Source organism: Tursiops truncatus, chromosome 5, assembly GCF_011762595.2.
Source record: "Tursiops truncatus isolate mTurTru1 chromosome 5, mTurTru1.mat.Y, whole genome shotgun sequence".
NCBI classification, from domain to species: Eukaryota; Metazoa; Chordata; class Mammalia; order Artiodactyla; family Delphinidae; genus Tursiops; species Tursiops truncatus.
Genome location: NC_047038.1, coordinates 92,330,856 through 92,341,801, shown reverse-complemented (window position 1 = coordinate 92,341,801; position 10,946 = coordinate 92,330,856). Strand labels below are relative to the sequence as shown.

At 44.5% G+C, this 10,946-nt stretch overlaps 1 protein-coding gene across 10 annotated transcripts in view; it reads right to left on the bottom strand.

Moving 5' to 3' along the window:
- SEPTIN11 (septin 11) overlaps positions 1–10,946 on the bottom strand; it is a 96,864-nt gene that overhangs the window by 28,107 nt on the left and 57,811 nt on the right. For 9 of the 10 annotated variants that reach the window (XR_004526702.2, XR_012332072.1, XR_012332073.1 and 6 more), the window contains 2 exons: positions 6,888–7,074; positions 3,610–3,771 (listed from right to left, as the gene is read on the bottom strand). Coding sequence is in view for 6 of the 10 variants with exons in the window: in XM_033857149.2 (XP_033713040.1) it covers positions 3,610–3,771; positions 6,888–7,074 (349 nt within the window). In the remaining 4 variants the exon portion in view is untranslated. The remainder of the gene's footprint in view (positions 1–3,609; positions 3,772–6,887; positions 7,075–10,946) is intronic. The other variant, XM_073805372.1, reaches the window with a different exon arrangement.

The following is a 10,946-nucleotide window of genomic DNA, read 5'->3' as shown; positions in this document are numbered from 1 at the left end:
TATTTATTAAAAAAAAAATATGGCTACTGGAAAATTTAAATTACTCGTGTGGCTTATATTTCTACTGAACAGCACTGCTTCAGACAGTTGATAATTGCACAAAATTCAAGTCAAATATACTTTAGCTCAACTTACTGGCTCAAGCCTTGCACCCCGACTTACCTTGAGCAGAGCTACTATTCAAGACAACTGGCTGTGCCACGTTGGTTTATTTGGTAACTATGGCTACATTCCGGGGAGAAAACAGTAATTCTATCTTTCTCCTACTAGCACGTGAGAATAACATCTGAAATGGCTGCTCTGAGAATTATTATTTAAGGCTCCCTGACCCAGTGCTCTTCCACTACAGATACACTGAGGCAGACAAGAGTGTTTTAAAGCCAGATCCTCTCCCAGAGCTTGGCAAAATCCTCAGCCCGGGCCGCCCAACTGGTATTTGGTCTGGCGCTCCAGATACTTATATTGCCTAGTTCATCTCACACTCTGTAGGAAGGAAAGAAAGCACGTTCTCTTTTTCAGCATCTGGAACTGAAATGCGGTTCCCTGGAGCTGAGGGGTAATAGGACCCTTCCAGCCCACGTTCTGCTGTGCCGACCCAGGGAACTGCCCCCTCCACTCGACCTGAGTGACGAAAGCAACCGCCAAGGAAATCTGCTTTCCACTTATCATATGGGATTTCATCACCAGGAACTGCCTGCAAGGAAGACCCTAGAAGAAAATTCCTTGATAAAGAGCACAATGAATTTGGGAATATCAGTTCTGTGAATCTGATAAAGAGAGAAAAAGAGCAAAGATTCATGGGTATTTTCTTTCCAAGAAATGTAACACAAATTTAGTTTCATGGCCATGCAAAATTATTTAAAAGGACAGGAAGGGATATACAGAGAAAAACTGGATGGTATTCATTCATGTTACTTCCTGAATCCCACTGACCCCAAATGGCAGTCCTACGGCCGAATAAACACGTGCCGTCCCAGCCTGAGCTTTTAGTGATGCTACAACCAAGTACGCTCCTCCGCTTGGGTCCGTGGGACTGTTGTGAACATTAAATGTGGAGCCTGGAGCAGTGCCCGATGCATAGTAATAAGTGCTCCATAAATGTCAAAATGTCAGGCACTACTATTATCACCAAGTTCTCAGTACCCAGAACCAGAGAATTTTAGGGGTGGAGCCTATGTAGGAATTCCCTCCGTGGTATCTCATCTGAGTGAGTTGAAGCAGAATCTGTTGCCCACCAACTACCTGTGATGAAGGCACCACGAGTTAAACGTGCACTTCACTGGGCCCAAAGCCCGCAATGCTCTTTTGCCCTCTGGTTTTGGTTCTACCTTTTAAGTGAGTCTAGTCGCTCTCCCCTATGATTACCTTCCTTTCGCATGCCCTCATGGCCATTTCCCAGGAAGAATCTGCTCTCCAGTTCTTTCCAAGAATTCCAGACCCTTTACTATCCTGGACACAGGAGCATGACAGCTGGGGGGGGTCACATGACTCAGTGTGACCAGACTAGGACAGAGCCTAGCTGGTCTATCTCTGCATTAATGAGATCCCTGAATTTTATTTATTTTATTTAAAAAAAATTTTTTTTAAAATTTATTTTTGGCTGCTTTGGGCCTTCGTTGCTGTGCACGGGCTTTCTCTAGTTGCAGTGAGAACGGGCTACTTTTTGTTACAGTGCGCGGGCTTCTCGTTGCGGTAGCTTCTCTTATTGCGGAGATGGGCTCTAGGCACGTGGGCTTCAGTAGTCATGGCACACAGGCTCTAGAGCGCAGGCTCAGCAGTTGTGGTGCAGCGGCCTAGTTGCTCCGCGGCATGTGGGATCTTCCCAGACCAGGGCTCAAACCCGTGTCCCCTGCATTGGCAGGCAGATTCTTAACCACTGGGCTACCAGGGACGCCCCGTAAAATTTTAAATTCAACAATTTCCCAGAGAAGGGGAAAGTTACATTCCCTTCCAAAGCCCTAATCATGTTGGGAGTGATTTATGGGAAAAGTTCCTCCTTAAATGATAACAGCCATATCTAGAAAAGTCCATATGCTGAATGGAAGAAGGAAGAAGCAGTTTTGTGGAATTAGTCTGGTCTCCTATTTACGATGGCAAACAGCAACGAGACTGGGACCAGGTGGACTGGGTCAGAATCCCAGTGCTGCTCTTAACTGGAAGGCTTTGACCAAGTCATTTAATTCTCCAGACAAGCTTCAGTATGACTTTCTTTATATAAAATGTCCAGAACAGGCAAACCTACAGAGACTAGGAGGTAGATTAGTGGTTGCCAGTGTTTGATGGTTAGAGGGCTGACATCTGAAAGGTATACGGTTTCCTCCCGGGGGGATGAAAATGTTCTAAAATTGATTGCGGCAATAGTTGCACAATTCTGTGAATACGCTAAGAACCACTGAATTGTATACTTTAAATGGGTGTCATACAGCATATCAATTATATCTCAACAAAGCTGTTAATTAAAAGAGCGCCTTTAGGGCTTCCCTGGTGGCGCAGTGGTTGAGAGTCCGCCTGCCGACGCGGGGGACACGGGTTCGTGCCCCGGTCCGGGAAGATCCCACATGCCGCGGAGCGGCTGGGCCCGTGAGCCGTGGCCGCTGAGCCTGCGCGTCCGGAGCCTGTGCTCTGCAACGGGAGAGGCCACAGCAGTGAGAGGCCCGTGTATCGGGGGAAAAAAAAAAAGAGCACCTTTAGTGCCTTTAATAATGACTTGATTAGGCACTTGTCATGATCAGATCTGAGGAAAGTAAAACATACCTCAACGGACCACAAATTAAAAAATCTAGACTGACTTCCGCTGCCACCAGCACACTTCTGAATCAATTTTGAGCACGTATTCAGGGAAGGCCAAGCTATTTAACAGCTTCTAATTACATTCCATTGAAGCTAACCTGCAGTTTTAAGAATTCCAAACACCCTCAGTGGGCATCAACTATGTGTGAAGAATGCTGCTTCTTCTACGGAAGTCGGGCATTCCCAGCTGAAGAAAGATGGGTACAGTTACGTGACACAGAGGTGAGCCACGGCCACGAGACACACAGGAGCAGTGGGAAAGACTTGGGTATCGACTAGCAGGATGGAGTGTCATCAGGAGAGATGATATCACAGGCACACCTAGATTGCTGAAGCTTTCATCATTTATCTCCTGACCATTCCTCCCTGTGATGTGGAAATTCCACTGCCAGTTTACCTCATGATTCAGGAACGGGTGGGGAATGCAGAAAGGAGAAAAAGGCAGGAACCAATCACAGAAGCAAAAGAGAGGCAGGTGGATATATTTCTGCTGACACTGGCAGAAGGAAGCGGAGAGCTAGTTCCTCTAAGCTGCGTTGTGTGAAATGGTGCTGGGCTGGCATTCCCTTCCCACAAGATTTGCTGTGGAAATCATAACTGTTAGAGCAGGAAGGAGATTGGAGATCTTGTCTAACTCTCCCATTTGACAGATGGACAAACTGAGGAGTAGGGTGATTAAATGACTTGAAACAGTGGCAGAGCTGGACCCCACTGAGTATGTTAGATGCTAGTCCAATGTTCTAGCCACTGCACAATGCTGCTACTAAGAAAAGCTTTCAAGAAAATCACTGGTTGGTCCTTTCTTACTTGAGGACTTACACTCATCGTTGCATTAATTTCTGCCACCGTTTCTTCGTCTGTGGGGAACTGATATATCTGGACTCCATTGCTGACTAGTTCACTCATGATCTTACTCTTGAATTTGTGCAATTCGTTCTTGGCAATGGTGTCAGCTTTTGCAATGATTGGAATGATGTTCACCTATAAACCAAACACATCCATTTTTATACGATTCCAACGTAAGAAAAATAGACAAATGAATAAAATACAGAAAACAAAGAAGCAGAAATTGTAAGACTTCCCTTAGAAATAGAGATGATATTAAATATTGGACTTTTTACCTAGATGCAAAATTAAGAAGATATGGAATAATCTTTTAGTTCCATCTCTGAACATTTTTACTCGCTCCCATCTGGCACTGAAAGAAAGCATCCTCGTAATTTCCTCTTCTATGCCACCTCATTCTTCTTTACGGTGTAAAAGGAAGTGTTACTCTATGACAAAGAGCGGTAACAAAGAAGCCTATTCTTTGAGTAACCACTCCTTTTTGACTCCTCCCAGCTACTTTAGGAGTTTGATTTTTGCATGTTTCTAACAGTCTAATACCAAGATTTTCATTAGTTAGAATAGTGGAATATTCAGCTCTATGCAGGACAGCATCCTTTCTTTCTTCTGATGACTTGAGAACTGCTGGAAGCAGAGAACCTAAGTATTAACCGAAACAAAATTGATTTCACCTACTTTAAAATTTTTCAAAATCACACCAACTAATTCTCTTGAAAATCAGCTTCTATCACATTACTTCTTTGTGCCAGAATGAGACCTAGCGCCAAAAGACAAGGCTCACTTTCAGAGCATCAGATACAAAGACCAGGTGAGAACTCTGACGTTTGACAACACTGGCAGAAAGCCCAGAACGAGGGCCAAGGACCCTCAAGCGCAAGCCCCAAAGCCCAAGGTGGGACACTCTGCTCCCAACTTACCCCAGCACTGTCCACAGGACACATTCTTTAAAATCGATTTTTTACAATTAACTTTCTTCCACTCCCTGATTGGTACAGAGGTTTCAACAAGTTGCTACTGACATCTGATACCGGGGACCATGCTCTCCACCCAGCTCAGGTGAAAAGGGAACAGGCTCCGTGAGAAAGCCATCAGTCCCAGCCAGAGAAGAGGGAGTCTTTGGGGGGGTTTTCCGGGTCACATCTGCATTCCTTTGCTTCTCTTTTTATCCCAAGAGCCAAGTCAAATATCCCTGATAAACCAGAGTGAGATGACCCGTTGATGGAAAAATCTGTCCTGCCCTATTCCTCAACCCAATCCTAACCTTATCATGAGTGGGCTTCCCGCAGCAAGTTGCCTCAGCGAGACAGACATCATTGAGGGTGGGAGAACGCCTGGACCAGGACGTGGGGAACAAACCCCCCCCTATGGTTTGTACTGGCTAACTTTTGTGCACACTTAGTATCGGATTAATATCAACATGGACAAAATGGCAGAGGTTCGTATTTTCTTGGCCAATTTGATTGGAGTAGATAGAGGAACCAAGCAAATTTAGATTTAAAATCTCTTCTTCCTCAGTGGCAGGTGCTTGGAAATCCTGTCTGAAATTGTCATCTGTTTGCCTTAACTCTTCACTTTACTTGTATCAACAAACCTTGACAATACCGTTTTCAGATACTCCCTAGCACTTCAGCTCTACAACAATAGTTCTTTGAAAGCAGTTTAACCAGCTTTGTAGCGATTGTTTTATTTTGTTTTGATTAGCTGTTTGTTTTGCCTTATTTTCTTTCCCTTTTTAAATTGAAGCATACTCCTGTTGTTGGATATCACCCTGGCGTGGTCTACAAGCTCAGCCTCAGAGAGGAAGCCACCTCCCGCTGTCTGCTTCCCAGCCCTGCCCTCAAGGACCCGACAGGCAGGAAGCAGACCTCCCTGCCCAGTGAGCCACCATCGATGGTTCACTGAAGCTGAATCAAATGAGACGAGGAAGGGTTTCCATTTATTCTCCCAAGAGCGCTCTAGCTGCAGGACTCCTTTCTGGCTGGTAGAATATGTTTCTGTAAAGCAGTGCGTCTGCGCAAGCTGGGGGCCCCGGGTGCCTGGCTCGGTGTCAGCCCGCAGGCCCCTTTTTGGGCTGGTACAGGCAGAGGCCTTGGGGACAGGCTGATCTTCTCAGCATTCTCTCAGTATTACGTCCCTCCGGAGCAAAGGCATCTTTTAAACAGTGTTGTTCGGACAGAAAATAACACCCAACAAAGCCCTCTAAAGGTAAGACTTTGTATTGAACTCAAAAGGAGGTTAGAATCTAAGAGGAAATACTATATCTCAATTAATCATAAAGTAGATCATCAAATGTTGTCAAACTCATCAGTCCCTTCCTCCAAATGTTGTGAAGGAGAAAGGTTATAAATGTGCAAAGGTTAGGGGTCAGGCTTGATCTGAGACTCCACTTCTTTTGAACAAATGGTGCAGCTCAGTTTTAAAATCTAAGAAGTTGGACCATCCTTATCACATAGATAAAAAAAAAATAAACAGTTTTTTTTCCATGTTAAACTTCAAATTAAAGCCAAACCTGTAAAAACCTTTCAGAGAGATTTAAAAGAAAGTTTTTAAGAAAATAAACACAGCATGAAATTATAGTTCAATCTCACTAAATTCAACCCTTCCTATGACCCTTTAGGTGTCTCCACTGTATAATTCCCCAACCCTCAACAGAGCATACACTAGTGCTAATTTAAGAACTAAAAATACTTTGTAATAAGCTACATGGTTTTGTTTGTTTTATTTTGTCCTAATATCCAGAGAGGTTTTGAACCATTTTTTTCAAAACCCTATGGCTCCGTCAACCAGAAAAAACAAACACAGGGTTAGGAAGTAGGGAGGGATAAACAGGTGGCACACAGAAGCCTTTTAGGGCAGTGAAATTACTCTGTATGATACTCTAGTGATGAATACATGTCATTATAAATGTGTCTAAGCCCACAGAATGTACAACACCAAGAGTGCACCCTCATGTAAACTATGGACTTGGGGTGACAGTGATGTGGCACTGTAGGTTCTCCAGTTGTACAAATACACCATCTGATGGGAATGTTGGCAATGGGGTGGGAGTGGGGCCATGCATGTCACGGGGCAGCGAGTATGTGGAAAATCTCTGCACCTTCCTCTTAGTTTTGCTGTGAACCTAAAACTGCTCTAAAACATAGTCTTTAAAACAAAACACCAAGTTACACTGAAAGCAGAGTTAAATTGGGGCCCCCGGATAGAAGTGATCTTACAGGAGAGTGGACGGTACCCAGAACAGCAGTGAGTACCTTACTGTCCAGCTTCTTCATGGTGACCAGGTCCAGGGACTTCAGCGAATGTCCAGTGGGGGCAATGAAGTAGAGGCATGCGTGGATCCTGGTGTCGTGGTAGTTGAAGAGAGAACGTTTGATCTTCAATTCCTCTTGCAAGTAGGCCTCAAACTGGGCATCGATATATTCCACGATTGGCTTATAGCTAGGATGCAGAAGAAGGTTTTTTTTGTTGTTGTTTTTTTTCCTTTTTTGCGGTACGCGGGCCTCTCACTGTTGTGGCCTCTCCCCTTGCGGAGCACAGGCTCCGGACGCGCAGGCTCAGCGGCCATGGCTCACGGGCCCAGCCGCTCCGCGGCATGTGGGATCTTCCCGGACCGGGGCACGAACCCGTGTCCCCTGCATCGGCAGGCGGACTCTCAACCACTGCGCCACCAGGGAAGCCCCCAGAAGGTTTTTTAAAACACATTTTCAAATCAGCATGTTGCTAATCTCAAACCTCTTTGTACAATCCTCCAGGAAAGTCTTCAGTGGCTCCTTCTTCCCTAAGAGCTAAGGCCCAAGTTCCTTACCTTGGCAGCCCAGGCCTTTAGCCATCTGGCCCCTGAACATCACCCCAGGCCCTCTCTCCAATCCCTTCCGGGGCTCACCCTTTCTGTCCCACATGTCAAGCTCTCGCCTGCCTCTGTGCCTTTCCTCGTGCTAGCCATCCCATCCCCCCACACCCCAACCTGGAATGGTCTTCTTCCTATTATTCCCCTGGCTAACATTCGGCCTTTAAAACAGCAACTGGAAATAGGTGAGACGCACTGTCACTTCCCCCATGGCACCCATGAAGGTATTGCTAGAGACTGTGGCATTCTTTCCTGCTGGGCCAAAACTGAGCCTCAAAATCTGTCTCAATAAAGTGATGTTGACAGCCTCTCCCAGCTGATTGGCATCGGTGCACAAGATGAAACTGCTCTGCAGTTTCAGGATGCAGCACCTCCTCCTGCTGGCAGCCCCGCCGTGCTCCTGCGCCCCATCCCCCGGGGACGAGGGCTTCTCCGTACTCTCATAAAGCCCTGCGCGTGCCATAACCTCATCTATAAACTGAACTGCCTGGTCTATTATGATCAAGATTCTCCCCAGCTCTCAAATTTTATGATCTGAAGGTAAACTCTGTAACCCTCTCTTCTCACCAAATCATAATTCAAATCCATTTTGAATAATTACACATGACTCTATCAGCTGACCAAAAACACAATCACTAATAGCATATTGGGAAGACATATTCAATAAACCATATGTTCTCCAGGGATTAAACAGTACATTAGGTCACTGTGGAAAAGCCATGAACTCTTCCGGGTCTCCAAGGGGACTGCTCAGAAGTAAGGGTCAGCAGCAATGACATGGGCTGATTAGGAATGAAATGGGTTAATTCTTCCCCAAACTTACTACCTTGCTGAGGAGCGGTTTAGGCATTAAGAAAAATAAAAATCTCTCAACAGTCAACTCTCAGATCCATAAATTAAACTGAAATCCCTGAAAGAGAACTATAAATCTTTTATAATGAGGATGACAGCAGATGCCCTAAAAGAAAAAGTTTTTTTATGTTTTTCCTTGGTGAGTTATCATAATCCATTGCTTCAATGCGAGCAGACGAAATCTCTAGAGGTTTCAAGAAAAAGCAGAATGTGCCTAAGTAAAATTCTAAACGCGACAGTAGGAATCCCAATGAATTCCAATAGAAAGGCTGAGCAAGTAATAAGATTCTCCTCCATTTTCCAATTTTAAAATATAGGCAGGAATGATATAACAATAACAATAGCCATTATTAGGATAGGATAGTGACATAAAATGGGGGTTAAAAGCATGGACTCAAGCCAGACCACCTAAGACCAAACTCCAAATCCATAATTTACTAGCTGTGTGGCTTTGGGCAAGCTGCTAAACCTCTCTGTGTTTCCATTTCCTCATAGGTAATATCAAGGACAAAGATATTACCTATATCAGACCGCTAATGTGACAAATTAAGGGAGCTAACATATGTAAAGAATTAGCCCATAAAACTGTGAGATATAACTATTTCATAGTAATATAATAAACAACAAATAAGAGAAAAGCAAGCCTGACTTTTCAAAAAGACAGGGAAAAAAAAAAAAAGGAACTTTACACTGACCCGCTTTCCATGGTAACTGCTCTGCTACTGACTCATGCCCTGTAGGGCAGTGGATCAGGCCAGGGCCTGAGCTTTCGGTCTCCTGACACTGAGGCATGTGACTGGGGGAATCAAGGTCCCCCTGCGCCCTCTTAGCCCCAAGGAGAGGAGAGCAGCTCACAGCAGGTGCTCCTTCCTGCCTCCCCAGTTCCTGATTTGCAGCTTCTGAGCACCTCCCCACAAGAGTGGCCCAAGTACGCTGCTGCTTTCTATTCATTTCCTTTCTGTATTTGTTGTTTTCTTTTTTAACATCTTTATTGGAGTATAATTGCTTTACAATGGTGTGTTAGTTTCTGCTTTATAACAAAGTGAATCAGCTATACATATGTCCCCTTATCTCCTCCCTCTTGTGTCTCCCTCCCACCCTCCCTATCCCACCCCTCTAGGTGGTCACAAAACACTGAGCTGATCTCCCTGGGCTATGCGGCTGCTTCCCACTAGCTATCTATTTTACGTTTGGTAGTGTATATATGTCCATGCCACTCTCATACTTAGTCCCAGCTTACCCTTCCCCCTCCCCGTGTCCTCAAGTCCATTCTCTACGTCTGAGTCACTACTCCTGTCCTGCCCCTAGGTTCTTCAGAGCCTTTTTTTTTTTTTTTTTAGATTCCATATATATGTGTTAGCATACAGTATTTTTCTCTTTCTGACGTACTTCACTCTGTATGACAGACTCTAGGTCCATCCACCTCACTACAAACAACTCAATTTTGTTTCTTTTTATGACTGTGTAATATTCCATTGTATATATGTGCCACATCTTCTCTATCCATTCATCTGTCGATGGACACTTAGGTTGCTTCCGTGTCCTGGCTATTGTAATAGTGCTGCAATGAACACTGTGGTACATGACTCTTTTTGAATTATGGTTTTCTCTGGGAGGCATAGCACCTCTCCTTTTCCAGTGAGGCATGCTTTCTGCCCTGTATTTGGTATATCCAAAGACATCTTTTGTTCTCCTCTATACCTCGGGCTTCCTTCTGCCATAACCTGTTAAGGAGTTTGGGCCAATCTTTTCAATCTCCCTCTTCTCCCTGTATGTGGTTTCCTTGGAAAATCACATTTACTCTTGTGTTTCACTCAACCAGATCTTTCACCCAAGTTTCAGACCAATCCATCCAACTGCTTACCAGATATTTCCACTTGCTCTTCTAAATATGTCCAAAATCAAACTCTTCATCTTGTCCCCAGACCCACACTCCCCCGTATTCCTCAGGTCAGCAAATTGCACCCGCATCCAGACCACTGGCCGTGTCAGAACCCCGGGGTTCAACCCAGAGACCTCCTTTCCTACCTCCTACACACAACAAGCACACATGCACAAAATCCCATCCATTTTACCCTCTATATCATTATAAACAAATAAATGTATTTCAGGAGAACAATTTACCATAACCACTATGCCTTGTGTTCAAGATTTAATTATGCTGATGAAACAGTTTCTTCCTGATGCATAATGAGTCAGCCTAGTGGCTTTGTACTCCCCTTCACATCCTTTGAACAGACTCTCTGCCCTCTCTCCTACTCCTGTCCATAAGTTATCTACACTCAAAGTCATAAAGATAAGGAAACTTCATTCCTATTTTGCCTTTTGCTAGTTTCCATTCTTACAGCAAGGATACCTATTTATATTCTGTTCTGCCAATTCAAACTTCTGTGGATTTTAGCCTTATCAAGCAGAGGAAAGGGCAGGGTGGGGGAAGGAGGGGGGATAGGGCAGATCAAATCAAGTCCTTACATTTTCACATAATTTCTTTTTAAGGCATGGGATATTCCTTTTTATCTACCACTTATTTTTTTTTCCCCCATAAATCTGCAGCCATTAAAAAACACAAAAAAATTGACAGAGGTTGACCCTAAAACTGATGGGGAAAAAA